Below are 21,102 nucleotides of genomic sequence, written 5' to 3'. Positions count from 1 at the left end.
GCTTGAGTAACTTAACTCAGTCATTACTCTTTTTTTGTTTTCGTCTTTATTCATCTTTACTCAATTATGCTGCTGAATTAACATTAAAAACAAATGACATGACATGAGCTGTAACCAGTCATAATCACATGGTGTCATGGTGATGTGTCATATACATGAAATTCAAAACAACATTGCAGCAGCATGGATGTACAGTACATGAATTTGGTGGCAGTCAACAATATTTATTATATCCATATTCTGCACCCAGTTCAGAGTGCAGGCAAGAAATGTGATGGAAATAAACATAAATGTTACTAAAAATTAAATAAAGAACTACAAAGATAGAAAACTATATGATAACACTACAAGGGTGTTTCAAAAGTTAGAACTACAGGTTGCTCTAATGTAGTCTTGTCCTACATTCCATATGTCAAAAACTTTCAATGAGCTCAGGACAAATTTAAGCAGACATTTTGTTTTATCCTTCAGCTAAGTAGCTTTTCCTGATTTGTATTGAGGAAAGAACTTCAAAATGTGTTTTTCAGTGTCCTATTATGAAAATGAACAGTTCTGCATAATTAATATTGATTTTTTCTATTACACTGTATATTTAAATTCTTTAATAAATCATTTAAACAGTTTTTATCACTGTAATTAAACTTTGTCCAAACTGTGGTTAGACTACGAGGAAACATGTAAAGTGTTTCAACAGACAGTGTATATATTCAAGGTAAAAGTAACAGTAAAGCAAATAAATATTTTTCCATAATTGTACAACAGTGTTTCATACACCACAATAAATAGAACACAGGTTATGACACTATGGAATGGACATCCAGAGTGACATGAGAAAATTGGGGTGATGGTCTTGCATATCTGTATATAATTTTAAAAATTTAATGGGCACTTTGAGATTTGCTCTGAAAAGCATTCAGTATTTGCCTCTTTAAATATGTAGTGATCGAATCAATATTCTCCATATGTGGCTAAATGTGACTTTATGTTTTAGTCAAGGCCTGGTCGGTAAAGCCAATTATCTTCATTAAGAGCTCATTACAGTGCTCTTAATCATAAACATTTGGAACTACACAAACAGTTATGGCTAACTTTATGCAGAATCATGAGACAACACTTCGGTGTATACTGTAGACCATGCTATGTTCAAATTAATAGCTCACTAACACAAAGCCCTTATTGTGGACCATACTGAGGACTGGACAACACACAGGCGTTAGCTTTGATTGGTGATAGGACCAGCGTGGATTCTGTAGCTTGAAAAGAAGTATTGATGTATAGCTTTCGGATATGATACGGCTCTATTTGGTATATATGTGAATGTAGGTCTCTTCCTGCATTTTCAATGGAACTCTTTAGTTGATCAACATTATTTGCATCCAAATAAGTGCGTCCAAAGGTCCAAAGTCTGAGTGTGACACCAATCGTTAGAAAAGCGACACTTTCTTCTTCAGGTTGTTGCGTTTCCACAACGACAGACGATCAAATTCTGTGATAGGCATTCCAAACAGCTCATGGAACTCTTCCGGAGAGAGGTGTCTCTGTTTGGGGACAAGCAGAGCATATAAGATGCAGTAGTCTGGTAAACTATCTAACTGATCAGCCTATGCAATCAATTAGTCTTTTTTTCTCTCAAGAGATTGAGATGCCTTTGTCGCTAAAGCAATTTTGTTAATGCAAGTAAAATTATTTTCATCCTAATGAACAAAATATTGTATATTGTATTGCACATAAAATAGTTTTACCTCCAGTCTAGTTCGGTCAACACCTGGTGGGAGCTTGCTGCGCCCTCTATGGGTCACAATGAGCATCTCATATGGGTAGATCTGCAGACAAGTTAGCACAGCTATCACGTGTCAACATGCTAGTTTCATCAGACAATCACTCCATAAAAAGATTCCAAGTGGGGCCCTCAACCCAGTCATGACTGGCCACTGGTCAGTATGACTCACAGCCGCAGTGACAGGAAAGAGGTCATTACAGTGAAGGAGATGAGACTAAGGGGGATGAATGCTTCACGCAAACTATGGCAGGGGAAACAGCATTTCCATGTTTAAAGGCAGGCCTACTTGTGATTGCAGACAGTTCAGGGAGAGGAACAACATGCTCAGTAAAGTTTCAAAAACCGGGTTGCTTGATTAGGGAGATGCAGCCTCCAAAGTCTTTTCTTACCCCCATTATATATGATCAAATCTCTGCCTTTCTTAGATCCACTGTCACCTCTCAGCTCCTCCTTTTTATCAGACACAGGAGCCAAGAGGGCAGTAGAAAGCAGATGGACATATAGGGGTGCATATTCAGTCAGCTGATAGCAATAAGTCAAGAGTGAGCATTGTTAAGATTGCATGGCACAGCGGCTAGAAAACTTTGGAGGCGCTCAGTACATGGGGCATATACACAGTGTATATGTTGAAGACAATCCACAACCCTCACCTTCTGTTCCAGAATACTAGGCAGTGAGTTTCCTCTGTCCATTCTCCCTCTTTGTGTATCTCCATTCTAAAAAGATACCACAAAGTCCCAGATATTCCCTCAAACAGAAGAGACTGGCATAAGCAATCATTTCAACCCCCCCCCCCCACCCCACCCCCAATGAGATCTGTGGTGCAGTTTGTTTTTGCGATGCAAAATGTAAAACATGTAAAGCAATTATCTTCAATACAGCAAAGCATCAGAGCACATTTGTTCTGATGGCAAAATGAGAACATTCTTTAATGAACATATAGCCAATCACTGCCAGACTGTGTCACTGAGACAAACGCAATAATCCAACCAGGCAAATATGCTGCTAAAATATTAAAGCCCATTTCTATTCTTGCAGCATAGCTGCTCTGTTTGGATTGTAGCCGAAGAGAAAAGTGAAATGAGAGTTAATGTGAGAACAGTATGGCTACTAAGGAAAGCAACATACAGTTAGACTGAGTGTTAAGTCAGTGCACGTGCAGCCATGTCCAAAACATTTCTATACACACAAATGAAACAAGCTTACCTGTAGTCCTGTAGAACATGAAAAGAGAGAAATTAAGAGTGTAGAAAGTGGAAGAGATGTCTCCAGCAGAGAAAAGACAGAGGATGACTCAACATGACACGGGTGATTAGTTGTCAATACATACCATAGTATAGCGGAACCTGTTGCTACCTTTAGTTCATTTAATTCAATTTACGAGAGCTATGAGAGGGCAGTATAAATCCCTAACAGCTACAGACTTTAAGTAGGAAGGCATATACATCTATAGACAGCACAAAGCCAACCAATCTTATTTGACAATATATTTGGTGATAGGGTGCTGCAAAGGGTTTTTGATGGGATTTTGATCCAGTTCACAAAATTGGAATCAATAGAAAGAGCAGCTAGTGGGACCAGTAGATGTGTTTATCTGTCATTTACATGACAAAAATACACTGTAATGAATGAAATATGATATACAACATGAGGATGAAACAAACAACTCACAAAAATATGCAAATTTCAACTTGCAACTAATGTACAATTTATAGAATATTAATCATTATGCATAAATTCCCTCAAGATAATAAGAAGTGAATGGTGTGATGTTTGCCTGTACGTTTAGTTCTGAGAATATACTTTGTCTATTTTTTTACTCATAGGAACGTCACCTATTACCAACCGTCCCGTATTTCCGACCTCTTACGTGGCACTATGTGTCACTTAATATTTATTTCTATACAAACTTAGGACGACGGATTCCTAAAAACACGCAAGCACCCACACCATAAGTGTATCTAAATTAGCTATGTACCAAAAATTACATTTTACCGTGACTCGAAGAGCTGTAAACAGTGTTGTAAGGTAAGAACCCAACTAGATTTTGTTCAAATCTACACACCTATGGCTACTGAAAAATGAAAAGTTCATTTATCAAATATTATTTTGAAGTATTAAAAAACATTGTTGTTTTAGATTTTTCTAACAAAATGGTTGGTAATTGGTGGTTTTACGATAGTACATCTGGACCACAATTTTTATGACGACAAACAAACCTATTTAGATGGGATAATCATCCGTATGTAAAATCATTACAACATACTGCGTACCTGGCCTTGTCTGGTCTCCTTCTGACGATGGAAAGTCTGCAGACTGCAGCTGAGGATAGACATATATAAAATTAGATAAACTGGTTGATTAATGCAGTGTTTTTCAACCACTGTGCCGGGGCACACTAGTGTGCCGTGAGAGATCATCTCACTGGTCCAGAAAAGCAACTGTTGCACCAAAGAATTTATAACCACATGCTCTCATTGATTGTATGATTGCACTATTTGTGGTATGCAGGCATTGTACAACTGGGGCCCCATATCCAGTATTCACAGAATCATCACATATCCAGTTCATAACAACAATTAAATTAGATATAGTCACCTACAAATGAAACAGAGGGCGCAGGTCTTGCATAGAAGCCATAATAAGGCCATATCTATGTATTATTTAAAATTTTAGGCTATGGTATGTTTATTTTTTCTTCACACAGGATGTTAGTGTGCCGTGGGACATTTTAAGTGTCAAAAGTGTGCCGTGGCACAAAAAAGGTTGAAAAACACTGGATTAAAGGACATAAATATAAAACAGTAATCTGCAGCTAATAGAGATTTACCATATCCATGGTTCCATAAGTAAAAAAAGATATAGTGAGTGGAGGTACTACATACATACCTCAAGTTCTAATATTTTCTATTCTACATTTGATATTAATTTCACAGGTAGCATAAAAGAAGTCATCACTCAGTATGAATGAGTACCAGTGGTAGTGTATCTGCCGCCCACTCTTACCCTGGTGAGGCCTGATCGGCTGCAGGCTGGTAAAGAGGTGGATTTTGAGGTACTGGTGGAGGACCCTGAGAGGAAAGACAGATATATGGTCAATCATCCATAAACAACCACACTATCAAATATAGCTGCAAGCAGCAATGAGGGGGCTAAGCAGATAGGCCGGAGTAACCATGGCAACGAAATGCTGTTAGCTCAATGCTGCAATCAGACGTATGGCCATAAGCTGTCAAAGCAAGTTTCACGTCTAGCACGTCAAAAGTTACAAGGCAAAATGCATTTTTGCTAATTGCAGTGACCCTAGAGGTCAAAGGTCACAACATTTCTTCAGCATTCACAATACGGCACACATGCAACGATTGCTGAGATATGAGCTCACTTCCTGTTTGGCGGCTTCGCCACAAATTTCGATTGGATGTGACGGGCGAACGCTTCTATCAATTGTTACAGAAATAAATGAAGTGACAAGGCATGGTCTGAAGATGGTCTGTGCCAATTTTGGTGAAGATCAGATGAAATTTGTGACCTGTCTTGAAAATTGTTGGTGTTTTTGATCAAATCAAATATGGCGGCCGAATAAATTATATTGATGTGACAAGTTGCCCTCAGTTGACCTAAGGACCTTTCACAGTATTACCAGACACCACTAGTACAATTTAATTCTAAGCACAGCAGCAGCTACAGGCCAAAAGGCATGTTTGTGAATTACAGCGCGAGTCAAAGGTCACCAAATTTCTTGAGGGTCCTCCTGATGGGGTCATGAGTCAATGTACCAAGTTTGGTTTTGATACATGCAAGGGTTGCTGAGATATGAGCTCACTTCCTGTTTGGCGGCTTCGCAAGAAATTTTGATTGGCTTTTAAGGGCTGAACGGTAATACTTCGAAGACAAAAGTAACTTTTGTGAGGCTTGGTCTGAAAATGATCTGTGTCAAATTTGGTGGGAATCAGAGAAAGTATGTGACCCCTGATACATTTTAAGTGTTTTTGATGAAACCCAAAATGGCGGAAAATCCATCATGGCGGAAAATGACGTCAAGCGTTGAACTCGGCTTGGTCCAAGGATTCCAACAATATCTGACTTTTGAAAATCGGACCAACAGGTCAAAAGTTACGTGCATGAACGCACGTCCAACTTTGGTCTGTTGGTGGTGCTAGAGGGTTCGAGTTGCCGACATGAAATTTGGTATACATGATTATCAGAGTGCCAAATTTCCCAACTTTTTACCATATGGTTCTATGGGCTGCCATAGACTCCCTTTGCATATAATAATAATAATAGGAAAATGTAGAAACACAATGAGGTCCTCGCAGCTTTTCTGCTTGGCCCCCAATTATGCGCACACAATATATGTGTCTGAGTGCGTATGGGTGCCTAATATTGTATGTATAATGAAACATGAACCCCAACAAATGAAATAGGTACTATTTATGTTTAGTACTCAGACTTGGAAACAAATTTATTTTGGACTCAATTACCAAGTGTCCTGAATCACAGACACAGACACAGACACAGACAGACACACACACACACACACACACACACACACACACACACACACACACACACACACACGCCATGTTATAAACCCCTCACCTAAGTGCATGTGTGTCCTGTCCGGGAGTGAGCGGGTTTTCCTGCGGAACTCTGATTTCTCCATTTCCTCCTTCAGAATCAATTTGCCCAAGTTGGACTGGATCTGGAAGGCAACAAACCCCTTAGTGTGATTACAAAAGTCCATTAGGGGTGCCTTGGCTCAGATGGCCAGATGCACCACCCGCATGGTAAAACCACTAAATCCTGCACTGTGCCACTCAGTGGTGCTGCAGAGGCACCACCCCTGTACAGACACTCTGGCAAGGACATCGGTAGAATAAAATTCCATTCAGCGCTGGCTGCTGTCATTGGAGGCAGACGAGGCGCTACACACTGCGCCATGATTGATGGGGCACATAATGTTCCGCGGCCCCTCTCACCTTGTTAAGCTCCTGCTCTTGGAGTCGCCTGGCGTCCTCCGTCAGGTCCTCGAATTCATCGTCTTCCTCCACTTTTCCCTCCGCTTCCGCCTTCCTCCTCCACTCAATCTCTGCAGGGAGAGGGGAGGAACGACAGATGATTAAATCATGCAGTCACTGGTATGAGGATATTCACTGCACTCTGACGAGTGGACGTCCGGCTAGTTTCCTGTGTAATCTTTTTAAGATAAACACAAGGAAACTGAATAATATAAGAAGGCAGCATCTACTCGGCGGCATCACATGATGATGACCATAGAAATTAAAGCAGGTTGTACCCATGGTAGCCAGTGAGGGTGGACAAGGCCAGTACTCCGTTTCAATCTTGGAGGGCACGTTGGGATCAGGAGGCTGGGCGGCTGGGAATTTGGAGGACTTTATTATGTTGTCCCCTGGGTTTTTATTTTCTGATCCAGAATCTGAAGATAGAACACAGTGAAGAGTCAAAATATGCTGTAGGTTTTCATAATAAGTCATGATAGAAACATTTTGGATAAACAAATAAACAACACTCCAGGTGTGCTTCTTTAGTTCAAAATATGTATGAATTACCGTGTTTATAAATGGGAGGCTTTTTATAAATGTTGGTTCCATTATCTGAAAAAAAGCAAACAAACCAACACACATTAACTACAGCAACTGTAACATTCAACATACATAACACAGGAAAAATAATGACACTTTTTAGACCTAATATCATTATGATTTGCTAGTAAAAATGGTTAAATCTCTCACAGCTGCAATACTAATCTATTCTATCTGTTAGGCCTCAGCTAATATTTTGATAAGTCAGTCAGAAGTGAAAGATATCTGTAGCCTTTTTTCGGCTTTAAGATGCAAACACTTCCTCTCCTTCCACTGCAAAGTCCTTGACTTAGCAGAGCACATTAGAACGTCTCCCATTAAATAACATTATAATCTATTGGTTTATACTAGGTGCAAGTGTTCAGGTAAATATTAATTTAGGTCTTAGGCGTATATAAGTACAGTAATAATAAAAAAGACTCTTTCAAAAAGAGAATGTGTCTGAATGAATGTCAACAGTGTGCTCAACAACAGTGATGTGTTCTGCTGGTTGATAGTTCACCTGGCCTGTGAAAGTGCTGTAGGCCGGCCCGCGATGAGGTGCTTATCTTGCGGAGCTGTGTGGTGGAGCCCATGTTGGAGCCTCCGGGAGAGCCCTGCTCTGGCCACTCCTTCTGATCCCTACAGAACATCTGGGGGCAGAGGAGTGTGGGGGGAAAGAGAACAGCCAGTGAATTACTCTCACAACCTGGGTCAAAGTCAATCTCACATGTCCCTCACTTTGATGAGAGGCTGATCTCACATCAATATCTTATTTTCTAGAAATATCTAATTGCCTTAATAATCACTTTCATGTCCTAATTGGCTCCAATCAAGCACTGCCCATAGGGCGTGGCACATCAGGGCAAACTGAAGTGATAGGCTTTATCCTGTACAAATTTCCCACATTTCCCACCAAAGCTCTCTCAGACCATCACATTCCCTTCCACCATGCTTGACAGTTGGAGTCAAACATTGCTTCGGCAGTTGGTTGGCGACTCACAAATATTCTTCTTTGCGATCCGAACACATTTTACCAGGTTTGCCAGGTACCAGGTCATCTATGTGTGTTTTATTGCCCTGTGTGTTTTCTTTTGCTAGACACTCTAATGTATCCTCTTCCATAGTAGTGCTCTGGGAGCTATAACTCTTTTATATTATTCCGGTTAAAGCCAGTTTGCACTTTTCTATGATGAGATGCACAGTATTATATGAGATCTTCAGTTTCTTGGCCATGTTTACAAGGAATATAGCCTTGTAAAACATGGCCAAGAAAATTCTGGCCATTTTGAGTCTGCAATTGAAACCACAATAACTGATGCTCCAGATACTCAATTCATCTCAAGAAGGACAGTTGCATTACTTCTTTAATCAGGGCAGCAGTTTTCAGCGGTGCTCTTTAATCACAAGGAGGTTCTGTAATGATCAGTTAGCCATTTAAAATCAGCAAATAGAATGTCCCATTGGAATAAAGGATGGATGGTTGCTGATAATGGGCCTCGGTATACTTATGTACATATTGCATTGAAAAAGAAGCCATTTCAAGCCACAACATTAATGTCTACACTGTATTTCTGAATGATTTGCCATTGTTTTAATGGCCAAAGATTTTTTCCACAAACTTTTGAACGGTGGTGTATATCAATGTAGTATTTTCTGCAGAACCAAAGTAGGCTACATGTTTCAGTTTGAGCTCTGATATCCAACAGACGTGCTGCAATACCCCTGTTGATGTATGCCACTCTCTCTGAGATGAGATGCAGCATCACTTGTGATTTATAAGACTGAAACTGTGCTATGTGGATGTGCAGGCAATAACACATGGCTCAAATGAAATTATAGATTATTAGCTGAATCTTTCAAAAACACATAACTTCACAATGGATTCAAATACATCTTCATTCCCCATCTCTAGAATGCAAATGGGGTGAGGAGAGGGAAGATGTAATTTTTTTCTGCGTTTCTCATTTGCTTATTTTATAGGCTAATTTTCATGTTTCATATCGGCTCCACTCCAAAACAAAGACATGCCTTACCTCAGGAGATGGAGGTGGAGAGATGGAGTGTGGTGACATCGACCTCTAAAAGCAGAGAGAGAGTCCCATAAATCTTTCAGCAGTCATTGTGTGAAATGATCAAACACCAAACCACAGCAAACAATAAAGCACTTTGATCTTCACACAACTGCACATCCTGCGTCTAAGAAAAGCAGCACACCCAAGTTTCTAATAATAATATTCTACTACGAGAACAATAAAAGTGTTTGAAAACAATATATGTTAAACAAAGTACTTGAGAGGACAGCAAGAGTCTATTTCCAAGGACACTGACCTCACGGCTTCTGCAGAGGCCCGTTCTGCTCAGGGAGGAAACGTTAAAGTGAGGTTCGTACACCATCAGGTCTGGCCTCTCCACCTCCAGAATGGCTTTGTCCTTGGGAATGGCAGCCAAGTCCTTGTAACCAATGACCTGGTTGTCCATCCGTGCCTTGACACATATCAAAATAAAAAAGAAAGACAACCAATATGTTAAGAGCACACAGAATATCCGTATAGCATCATAAAATGAATAAATGTTACTGAGGCTGTAACAATAATGAAAATTCTCAACACAAACTCTAATCCTTATATTCTTTATACAAACATATTTCAATATTTGAGATTGTTAAAAACATAAAATATCTATGTCTATTAGACAAGCTTCTGAGCTAACTACAAGATTATGTTTTAGGGGCATTATCATTTGAATTTGTCAGCGCAAACATGTTCACTAGAGTTTTAGTTGTCATTAAATGATGCTAGACTTTAACAATTCTACACAAAAGAAAATGCAAAACCAAAAAATTGTGTTTATGCCCAAAGCAATGAGAGCTGGCAACAACCCTTTTCCAAAGCAGGACAATAGCGTAAGACAATTTATTCATCACTGCCTACATTCCTGCCAGTTCAAACACTGTGTGGGCAGAACATTTGTCCAGACTGTAAAAATAACTTTCTTAATACACTGTATATATTCATTTAATTTACCTGAATAATACAAGAACATTAGTACAAATAAGCCAGATAGAAGACTGGCTGACTAATAGATCACTACTGAAAATGTTAAACAGAGACATTTCTTTGGCTGTCGGAAACTGAGGAAGTGATAGAAAAAGACGATGCAAAGCCTTCAATGATATCTTCACTTCAAAACAGTTTTTTTTAAAAGGCTACTAACTTCCTGAGAATCGGTGGGGTGAATGCATGTCCCCTGTCAGATAACAGAGGGATCTGTTATCATTGGCAAAGGCACAGGCTAACAAACTCTGAAAAGGGGCCTTATTACAAGGAATAGTGTTTAACCTGGGTAACACATGTTGAGTAAGGACCTTAAAACATTTTCAGGGATTGTTTTTGAACACAGGTTTGGATATTAGAAAGCTCATCTTACCACAATCGATGTGGCTGGGGATCCAGGGGCACTAGGACCTCGCGAAGAGGACACACTGCATGGGGCAGTTGCCGTCTGGAAATAAGATAGATGACGGGGTCAGAAGGTGAAAGTTCAACCTACATAGCTACTAAATCTGAACAGAATCTATTAAAAGAGATTTAGGATTAAAAAATGGATCAATGACTAAAAAATGTGTGGAGTAATGAGGGGGTTGAAAGAGATTATTAACCTTTTGCATGACGGAAAAACAGCTTGAAATCATTCACCTTGTTGATGACACCCAATATCACTGCAATAAAATTCAAAAAGAGAAGTGAACAATTGTTTAAAGGAGCTCTTAAAGACCACAATCAAATGGGGAAAAGTGGCACATGGTCAATTTATGTGAATACCAAAGGAAATAACTGAGGTCACAAGATATATTGAGATTCAATAACATTGACCTTTTCAAATACTAATAAACAGGGCAATAAATTGTCTTGAAACATTTATTAAAAAAAGGGTTTTCTTTTTATATAAAACAATCCAGTGTGAAAGGCAAAACTGTAGCACCCTGGATAAAGACTCCTGCCTTTATGGCACCGACACATCTAATTAGGGCCCCCTACCAGGCAGATTTAAAATTCCCTCTGATATTAAAGACGATCAATAAATCCCCACTGGATTACTGGCTGCATTTGATATGGATCTTGAGGGAAGCATGATGATTGTGCCTAAGCTGCTAATACAACCACCGCTGCTACAGCCACCACAGGGACTCCCTGCTCTGTGGTGACTAAAACTATCACCTCTACCACTGTGGGCTTTGACAACACATGCTGTTGCTACGCCGTATTATCATCTCTGCAGCCATTATAAGTAATTTTACCACCAGTGAAATATATTTAGTGCTCTAACTAAGTGATGTTGGGTAATGTACTCTGTAACTCTCCTAAACACGCATCTCATAATTGGTTGGAAGAGTTTGTTATGTTATGGTCCAGGCTGGACCAAGTTGTTTTTGTTGCCGTTTTTGGAGCGCTGTCCACAGAGACTCTGTACTGTGTATTCAGGGCACAGGCAGCTAGTGGATGGTGAGGTGATGTCTGCAGTATGTGACAAAAAATGTTTAGCTTATAAACCACATAACATCACTTAGAGCACCTTTAATGCAGTCACAGGATTTTTGGCACTAGCCAACAAATGCACCAATAACATAGTCGACCACATCAGCAAACAATAGCCTGGTTTAATGGTACTAATGCTTGATAAGCTTCCTCTTCTGCAAGTCACTCGGGACAAACACGTCTGCTAAGTGGAAAAAGGGTAATTGTACTGAAAGCGTTTCTTGCCTTTCGCTCAAATCACTGGCTGTACGTAAATTAAAGTGAGAGGCTGAAGCCTGACTTAAACGAGCTGCTTTTGGACGTCCCATCTCATCACTGAAACTGACCCTGGAGACAGGACATAGCGTTAACACAAGAGTTAATTCCCTTCTCAGTCTAATTTGGATCAATGACGTGGCATGGCGTACACCTCCCTCCCTGTCATTGCTCTGCCCCTGGCCTGAACCCTGAGTTCCTCAGAAAGACCACTTGGGGATGTGTTTGAGTTTCATCTCCGATTCCAGCCCTGTGGCCTAAAACAAGAACAATACTTTCTAAGAAATGTCTTTTTGGAGAAAAGGCAATCACAGATCTCAGAAAAAAGGGCCACAATCTTCCATTATCTGCCTCTGATTAGAGAGTGCTAATTTCGGATTCACATATGAATCAGGAAGCCGGGATCCTGAATATTTTATGACTGGAGTACATTCATTAGGGCTTGTCAAAAAACAAATGCCTGGAAGCCCAAGGCCCAATGAATACATTTCCTTCCAGACAGAGAGAGACAAAGATGCTCTATGTACACCCCAGGTCTAGATTACAAATTCAGCCGACTCTTACTTTTGTGTGCCACTGGCGAATTGTGTCGCTTTTATTTCTTCCCCTTGTGATGTTGTACTTACTATAGTTTCTTAAAGGATATTCAAGAAGGCCCGCAAGAAAAACATTGTTCAATACAAGACACAGGATAGGCAACCCCAGTGGGATTCCTGCCTTTGAAATTCCATTTTATGAAATTCATAACCTCTCTGAAATTTCTAAACAGCATGGTGTTTAATTCCACAGTTCATTTAGGAATATGTTCATTGCTAAGAGAATGAAAAGCACAACAGCAATTAGCTATTTTCTTTATAGCTGGTCAAGCTGGTCCTCCAGCAGGACGAGATGTCACAGCAGGTTATGGAAACTGGTGCTCAGTACGGGTCGGATTCACTGAGCCATGAAGGGCACCTAACAATCCCCAGCGCCGTCCCTTTGACGTGATTTATAACCAGCACTATGGACAAAACCAATGTCATTAGCAGAGAGGGGTCCCATCTGCATCTGACAGCCTCCAATTCAAGTTCAATTTGAAGCCATCCTGAGACAGCCCCCACAGGAGCTGAACAGTATTTAAGGGTGTAATCGGGGAATGAGGTTTCCTCGAAGGCTGATAATGAACTTGTCAATGCTGGATTACGGTGTGATTTATGGATTTGCGATCATGATTGAATTTAATTCGGTAACACAGACTATTGAAACTTTTAAGCCTGGTGTAGCAAGTAAGCATTAAACAGTCTGAGAGGGAGCGTAGGAGTGACTCCGACTGGATGTGAAAATGTGAGGTCCTACACAAACACACAGGCCCTACAGCCCACGCATGAGTAAGATGTGAAGGCTGAATGAATAGGGCAGGCCAATTATCATTCAAAGCTCTGAGACCAAGTGAAAGCTCCAAATTTCCTCAGTGCTTCAAGTGGATGTGCATTCAGTTATTTTGCCAACCATTGTCTTAAACATGGAATAAGACAAGGCTATTCAGAATGAACAATAATGTACATTAAAACATTCTGAAAAGACCAAATTCTTCATCTTGGCATAGGAGATGGGAAAGCAATTTGGAGATTTTGTTGACAAGTGCTTTTCTGCTCAGAGAGATGTAATATTCCAAAATTACTGTACAGTTGGTGTGTCTTAATGATGTGTTTTAGGTCTTCTTTTGAATTTATTTCATATTTGATGTGATGTGTATGTGATTTTCTGCATTCATTACACATTCAGTACACAATGGAAACTATAAGAAATGTACACTCAAATGCAATGAAGTATGAAAATGCATTGAGTAGACATGACTGTTGGGAATCGCAAATCATAGTCTTAGGCTAAACTTCAATATGATTACAATTATTATCCAAGCCTTTTACAAAGCCACTGGTATGCACAGGTCTGCTGATGCAACATATCAATGCTACCTATTACAAACTGGTTGTTTTAATATTCTCTTTTGGTTTCAGCATTCACATCCAAATGAAACGTGCATTCAAATGTCCAACGACTACAACACACACCCCTCAAAAAGCATACATTGGCTGTCCACAGTTTGTTCTATTGGAGCTCCTTCTGTCCCTCATTCTCAGATGAAAAATGATAATGAAAACAATGAGTCAACATTATCTGTGTGGGTTGTAGCACTCCACTCCTCTCATGTACTAATAGAGGCCTCCATGCCAGCTCCAGACAGGCTGGTCTGTAGAGGACTGAGAACACAGCCAAAGGATATGAACTAACCGCCAGAGCCCAAATCGGCCAAGAACACCCATACACCCTAAATGACTCAATTGCACATGGCCTGCTTTAGTGTGGTCAGAAACAAGAAAACACAACCACTATTATGAATTAGGAGCCATGGATATGTAATAGTCTGTAATTCAGCACAGAATCATGTGACTTACCGCTCCTGTGATCTGTGCTAAATATGTGCTTTATACACAACTTAAATCTTACCAGTTCAAAAACAGACACCATTTTTGTTTTCAAGTTAACAACTGAAGTATGCAAAATTTCATTAACCACTAATTCGTTCTTGATGTACTCTGCATTTTGTTATGTCCATTCAATCAATAAATTATCCTTACAGTTAAGCTATAAAACTATGGCAATATCATTTAGTTAGTTTGCTTGCTTTAAGGCCTACTGGAACAATATTAAAGCCCAAGAAAAAAACAGAAATTCCAGTGGAATCAGCAGAATGAGAGCAGGAAAAGCACACTATCTAGAAGCAGGAAGAACTGAGTTTAGAATCAAAACAACACAAACCAGCTTTCCACCAAGCCTTGCCTGAGATGAAGAGGAAATCCTATGCTGAGGGACCCAGGCTTCCCGTCATCTTTCTTCAGCACTCTGCAGACAGTCTCTCTCTCTCTCTCTCTCTGCATGTTCCCATGTGACCCCACCCCCTTCTCTCTCCACCCCAACTGAAAAGCACTTATCTCAGTGCCGCCAGAGCAGCCAACGCCCAATCAGCCGCTCGCTGCCGTCACCAGGGCAACACTGGTCTCGCCAGAATCCTCCGGGCACCTCTGGAGAAAACACCACCGATAGGCAAAACCTCTCTCTCTCCCCTCTGCCGGGAAACCACGTGGTGGGGGGAGAAGCCTACCAGCACAATCGATTGAGTCAAGCCATAACCATACCTATTTTTCACCACTTCCCATATGGAGGTCAAACCAGCCAAGAGTCCATCACAATGTAATGTGATGGGTATAGCTCATGGTTACAGCAGCCTGCACATAGCGACCCCTCCTCCTCCAGTGCAAATGCAAACAAGCAGACGCATGCAGGAACACACAGGCTCTCCCCATGGCCTGCTTTGCTCTGCTCTGCCATGGCATGTGCGTATGTGTGCCAACACTTCTGCATCACTGCATGCATGCTGCTCATTCGAGCTGGTTACCAGCATCTGAGCTCTGCTGGTGTATATGTGTGACAGAGTTCCAGCACAAGACACCGTCGAAACAGAGCCACCAAAGCCTTTCCTATCGGCTGCTCCCTGCTGGATGCACCCGGACCCATCCCATCTGCTGTCCTTAGCCAAGAATCATCCCCTTCAGTTCTTCACAGACCACATCTCACATCACTAAAGACAGATCACGGATCACGTCCAGAGGGCTCACCAGGAAACAGGCTGATGGATTTGGACAATCAGATTAGGGAGACATTGATTACATCTCCGACTCTGACACACTGAGATGGAGTAAGGCTAGTTCAAGTGAAGCCAGGCATGTTCTTTTTCTCATGTACTGTGCGGATGTGTACGACCAAACATTGAAAATTGTAAACTGTGAAATTCAGTTAAAAGCATCCTATGCAAATGTTTTCATCTTAATATAACAGCTTCAAAGTTATTGTGATAGTAAACTAACTCATAATAGGGAGAATGGTGTGTCTTTCCAGCCGTACATTACCCCTCAATGGAAAACCAGCTTTGCAACTTCACTCTTCCCCAACCCAGAGAATTACAAATAGCTTTATGGCAATTATGCTATAGCCTACTACTTGTATGAAATCATGTAATATTAATTACCTTGTCAGTCGACACAGCTTTTTGGAGATTATCTATGCCAGTTTGTAAACAAAATCACAAGTACTGTGTCCAGGGGGAAGGATGCAAGCCATAAATGTTATTTATAACAGCTGTGTAAAACACAAATACTCTGCAATAATAGGGGGAGCCCAGTAGTGAAAAACCCTGAAACTGCGTTGGATACCTTTAAGCAAAGTTCAGAATATGTAATGATTACAGTCAGAACCCCCTCTCCCCCACCTTTAAAAACAATACTACTTCCAATTAATGCATTTCATATTGTAGGATTTGCATCTAAAAAGAATCTATGACCTTAATTGTAGGGATGGGTATCGCTTAGATTTTATCTGATACCGGTGCTAAATCGAAATGTTGCCTAAACAGTGCCTGAACCAACATTATTTTTTTTATTTTTTTTAATTGATAAGACAAATTGGAACTTGAAATTGAACTACTGTACTCATGTGGATGTTGATAATGTTGTGTCAACTGTTTCCCCATTGATCCCATGCAAATCTATGTGAAGGTCCTGAGGCAGAGATGTCAATATTTTGACTACATGGAATTTACACTAAAACAATAAAACAGTGACAGGGGGCATGGGCTTTCATAGTTCAGTTAACGAGGATGCCAAAACTCATCTTTTTTTCCTGAAATGAGAAGCAGAGGCATTCCAATGGGGAACATATCAAACACAAACCTATGGGAATATTATGAATTCAGCCAATTCCCTTGTACAAACTTGCACCTGCTAGGGAATACCCCTATGGTAAAAAACAAATAGGAAACCCACAACACAACTGTGTTTACGGCTGCTGGAACACTGTAATTTCCCTTTGGGGATGAATAAAGTATATCTATCTATCTATCTATCTATCTATCTAAAACAGTATGAGTGCAACCATTTAACTAAGATGACTTCTAAAGGATTGATAAAAAGGAAAACAAAATGTTATTTTTGTAATATAATAATTTCAGTTGTCTTTTATTTCAACAATTAAAATGTTTTTACATTAACACTAGAACCATTTCAACCAAAACAGAGTTTTTTCCAGTAAGGAAACATGGCTTCCTGTTAGAGGACAGGACAAATAGAAATACCAGCTTTTGTTTTGGAATTAACTTGTGCAAAGGGGGACATAGTTTTTAAAGTAGGCTATAAGTTGTCTGATTTGAGTCCACTCAACCAGAAATGTAGGCCTAATGTTAAACCTTTATGAAGAGAATGCAGCATGTAGCCTATTCAACTGAGTTACTATATGGGCCAACCTAGAACATTGATGGGCCTAATCTATCAAATGACAAATAACAATTTACTTTAACTAGAGAGCATAGCCTAATTCTCGACTAAGGACAAATCACATAGCCTAACATACGTGAAGATTTTGACTCCATCGAGTAACCTACCCCACATAGGCTAATGTTTGCTGAGAAAAATTACGGAAACTGTAGCCTGTTACCTGCTATAGATTCCCAGTGACTGTACTATTTTAGCATAGACCTATGGGATGCTGGCCACAACTTTCCCACGATAACCTTCAATTTACCAGCATATAGCAAAAAAAGATCACCTCGTGTGGTTTCACCCGAGGTTAGTTACATCGGTCTGCTACACTCAAAACAGTATCGTATTTGTAAATAATAACAGCAGTATAGTATCTAGATATAGGCTATATTGTAGCATCTTGTCAGGTTTGCGTGCAGATGACAGCTAGGCTGAACAATGGTGAAGATGCCATGCGCGCCTACCTCCTCAAGCACGCAGTAATTCTTGATCCTCCGCTGCCAGCACGGTATAATGGAACAATCACTACATCCGAGCATGTGGATAATGTCCACGGAAACTCACATTATACACATAGTCCTAGTTAAAATACGGAAAGCTTTCCTCGGAACTGCGCGTTGTGCGTGACGTTTATTGGTGCTGCGCAGGTCTTCAAGGCGAGCGAGCGGTTAAAAAAAAAACAGCAAGGGATGTAGCCCACTCCTGTCCTGTTGATGCTCCTTTGCTTGTGCCTCGACCAATTCCGAGAACAGGGGAGTGTAATATGGTGAGGCAGGATTTATAGCGTAGGCCTAGTTCTGGAAAAACGAATACATTCCAATGAAAACAAAAAATCAAACTAGATCAGAGCCTTAGAACATTGTTTAATTAAAAGCCAGAGGTTTAATATTATTATTTTTATATAGGAAATTATAGGTCAATTACTCTTAATTCGTATTGCCTGGACCCATGACTAAGTTAGTTTCAGGTCATTCTTAATTAGGAATTATTTACAAATAGCCTGTTGTAGGTGTCTTAGGTTATCCTTCGCTGATGGCTTTAAGTTCATTATTTTATGCGATCTTGACCTAGGCCTGATTAAGGATATGCTCATAACATGTAGTCTATCGGTGACTTAAACCACGATGCATGTCCTTTTCATGTTTGTTTTTCATACCTTGGGGCGGCAATACAAATACATAGACAGTAATTTTGATCTAATTTCTGCTCTTACCCAATTTACAGTGCGTGTTTTAGGCTTTACAGCCACGCCTTTTACGCATGACGCCAAGCTGTCGTGATTCAGGACAACGTGCTCATAGCAAGCAAGCATGGCGTCGAGTAATGGATTGGCGTCTTTGGTAAGGAGTTTTCGGTACATAACTTGTTATGGCAGCACGCTTTACAGTATTGCCATTGCTCATTGCATGCTTCATCCAATGGTACTCTATTCAATGCCGTTACAAGAGATTAATAAGCCATAAATGTGACATTTAGCACAACAGGCCAGACACAAACATGCTTAAATGTTAGCTAACTTACCACTTAGCGTTACCATGTGCTGTTAACAGTTCAGTACAAAGGTGTTAGTAAAGTTCACTATTAACGTGGTCAGATATTGCTCACGAACAGTGTTATCATATTTATTCATACGTTTTATGTTAAGTCGCGAGCACTGGTAATGTTAAGTGTTAGTCGGGATACATTGCTATCTTGTTAGCTAGCTAACCACAAACGTCAGTGTAATTATGTATGGAGATGTTTGTTGCCCCCAGCCCCAGCCCCCCCCAGCATTCATCTGTTAAGGACAGTATGCACTACATTCATGTTTATTGACACGTTATTCTACGTTTTCAGGGTGTGGAGGGGGCTTCAGCAGCAGCGCACGCTCTCTCTCTCCCGGCGGAGGCGTACGGAAATGATGTGAGTACAGCGGGTGAGGTGCTACCCCAAATTATGTTTCACATCACGTGATATTACAGGAGTGCAATGAATTCAGTGATGTACTGTAATCCAGGTCTTTAAATATGCAGGCCTAGTAGAAGCTTCTACCCCACTTACTGCAGTCAGACTGAACCATTAAGCCAGTCTTGTACTCCTTTGATGGGCCCCATCGTATCATGTCACTCAAATGCTCCATGTTTTGTCATTCAGCCCCAACTGGAGGTAATGTGGGCCATGAAGGCATACAACCATGCAGAAGTGTACTTTAATGTAAGTATGATTGTCCTAATACACTATTAAATGTTAAACATGATGAGTCTGTAAGTTTCAAATTTTTCTTTCCCCACCAAAGCTGATTTCTTCTGTGGATCCCAAGTTCCTGAAACTGACCAAATCAGATGATAAAATATATTCTGCATTCACGGAAAGTTTTAGTGACCTTAACCTGGAGCTACTGGACCCTGATCATCTAAAATCTCCTGAGGCCAAAGAGGTATTCCTAATCATTCAAAAGGAAAACCAATCCATTTGTACCAAGAGGTTTTTGGAAGACTGTTAGTATTAAATAATAATTAATAATATGCAAGCTCATTAACATGCAATTTTAAATATGCACAATGTGCAAGCCAAGTTCAGTTTTGCATGTTTATTAGTAGTTCTTTTTAATTAATGCATCATTGCACTCTGCTCTAGTGAATATGGTAATCAGCATTTAACGTCTCACTGATCAACCAGTAAAATTTATTTGAACATTGCAATTGTTCTTCCTTGGGAGTTAGAGGAAAATACTAAAATGCTTCAGTTATTAAATATAATTGCCGTCTCAATCTCATTATTTAGAGATGGAGGCCATTCTGCAATCAGTTTGATGGTATTGTTGAGGACTTCAATTATGGAACACTACTTCGTCTAGACTGCAGAAAGGACTACACAGAGGAAAACACAATATTCGGTATGTCAGATTTTTAATTTTAACTGTATAATGCAGTCTTGTTTCATGATGTATAATTAATCGTGTAACTCTTGTTTGATTGACTTACAGCTACCAGAATCCAGTTTTATGCCATTGAGATTGCAAGGAACAGGGGGGGCTTCAATGATGCTGTTTTTAATGCCAAATGCAAGCAACAAAGCAAGGAGGAACAAAGTTAGTCTTCAAAAGAGCAGTGTGACTGACGTCTTTCTGTAATATTTGGTTAAATTTCAGAATGGTGGGGGAACTAACCACAGAATTGATTATATTTTTTGACTCAAAAAAAATAATCAACATTGGAAGACAGTTGTGTGTAGATTGCGCCAGATCATCAGTGTCAGATTATGTTAAGCGGAAAGGTCCCGTCTTCCCAGGTCTTTGTCTAGTTTACGGTAATATTATTTCACAACATTTGTGACTGATAATGAAAAGAAAGGAAAGAGCATACACAAGGCACCATTGTAAGATAAAGCCTACAAGCTCACCCCCATGTTTTGTTTTTTTGTATAACCTTTTCCTGATGCTGTATCAGACATGCATTTTTCCCCCTGTATGATAACGTCTTGTGTACCCTCAACCAACTGGTGCATGGGTTTGAAGTAGACTTGTGTGGAATAAATAGAGCTTCATATACAAACCATTGACGTTTATTTTGCAGTCACAATGCTTACACTATATGTAGCAGACATCCAAACAATTC

General features: G+C 40.1%; 2 protein-coding genes across 5 annotated transcripts; one reads left to right on the top strand and one right to left on the bottom strand.

Moving 5' to 3' along the window:
* Window positions 1–27: 27 nt before the first annotated feature.
* dmtn (dematin actin binding protein) lies at window positions 28–18,225 on the bottom strand. 4 transcript variants are annotated; one of them, XM_048259817.1, is made up of 16 exons: window positions 17,971–18,225; window positions 11,024–11,083; window positions 10,792–10,866; window positions 9,694–9,849; window positions 9,399–9,443; window positions 7,886–8,015; window positions 7,351–7,395; window positions 7,077–7,217; window positions 6,760–6,869; window positions 6,380–6,482; window positions 4,787–4,851; window positions 4,054–4,102; window positions 2,987–2,994; window positions 2,431–2,496; window positions 1,743–1,823; window positions 28–1,538 (listed from the first exon to the last, which is right to left on the bottom strand). In XM_048259817.1, exons 2-16 carry the CDS (start codon window positions 11,054–11,056, stop codon window positions 1,425–1,427), a joined length of 1,221 nt encoding a protein of 406 aa, XP_048115774.1. In that variant the 5' UTR covers window positions 11,057–11,083; window positions 17,971–18,225; the 3' UTR covers window positions 28–1,424. The 4 variants fall into 4 exon arrangements, with proteins under 4 accessions (XP_048115774.1, XP_048115775.1, XP_048115776.1 ...); XM_048259818.1 differs by lacking the exon at window positions 17,971–18,225 and adding an exon at window positions 14,976–15,059; XM_048259819.1 differs by lacking the exon at window positions 17,971–18,225 and adding an exon at window positions 14,955–15,035.
* A 492-nt stretch (window positions 18,226–18,717) lies between these two features.
* On the top strand, window positions 18,718–21,039 carry pbdc1 (polysaccharide biosynthesis domain containing 1). Its single transcript, XM_048259822.1, has 6 exons — window positions 18,718–18,846; window positions 19,343–19,408; window positions 19,640–19,699; window positions 19,782–19,922; window positions 20,270–20,381; window positions 20,472–21,039. The coding sequence occupies exons 1-6, from the start codon at window positions 18,817–18,819 to the stop codon at window positions 20,579–20,581; spliced, it is 519 nt and encodes a 172-aa protein (XP_048115779.1). The 5' UTR covers window positions 18,718–18,816; the 3' UTR covers window positions 20,582–21,039.
* Window positions 21,040–21,102: the final 63 nt, after the last annotated feature.

Source organism: Alosa alosa, chromosome 12 (assembly GCF_017589495.1).
Source record: "Alosa alosa isolate M-15738 ecotype Scorff River chromosome 12, AALO_Geno_1.1, whole genome shotgun sequence".
Lineage (NCBI taxonomy): Eukaryota > Metazoa > Chordata > Actinopteri > Clupeiformes > Clupeidae > Alosa > Alosa alosa.
Note: the sequence above shows the minus strand (reverse complement) of the source record. Positions and strands in the feature narration are given on the sequence as shown.

What these genes read in the sequence shown, in the direction of transcription:
- dmtn (XM_048259817.1), bottom strand. Translation starts at nt 11,056, where the DNA reads ATGATTTCAAGCTGTTTTTCCGTCATGCAAAAG. An exon ending in GCCTCTGCAGAAGCCGTGAG is followed by an intron (nt 9,444 to 9,693) that starts GTCAGTGTCCTT and finishes CTCTGCTTTTAG; the next exon opens with AGGTCGATGTCACCACACTC. An exon ending in AAGAGCAGGAGCTTAACAAG is followed by an intron (nt 6,483 to 6,759) that starts GTGAGAGGGGCC and finishes GTTGCCTTCCAG; the next exon opens with ATCCAGTCCAACTTGGGCAA.
- pbdc1 (XM_048259822.1), top strand. Translation starts at nt 18,817, where the DNA reads ATGGCGTCGAGTAATGGATTGGCGTCTTTG. An exon ending in CGGAGGCGTACGGAAATGAT is followed by an intron (nt 19,409 to 19,639) that starts GTGAGTACAGCG and finishes TTTGTCATTCAG; the next exon opens with CCCCAACTGGAGGTAATGTG. An exon ending in AATCTCCTGAGGCCAAAGAG is followed by an intron (nt 19,923 to 20,269) that starts GTATTCCTAATC and finishes CTCATTATTTAG; the next exon opens with AGATGGAGGCCATTCTGCAA.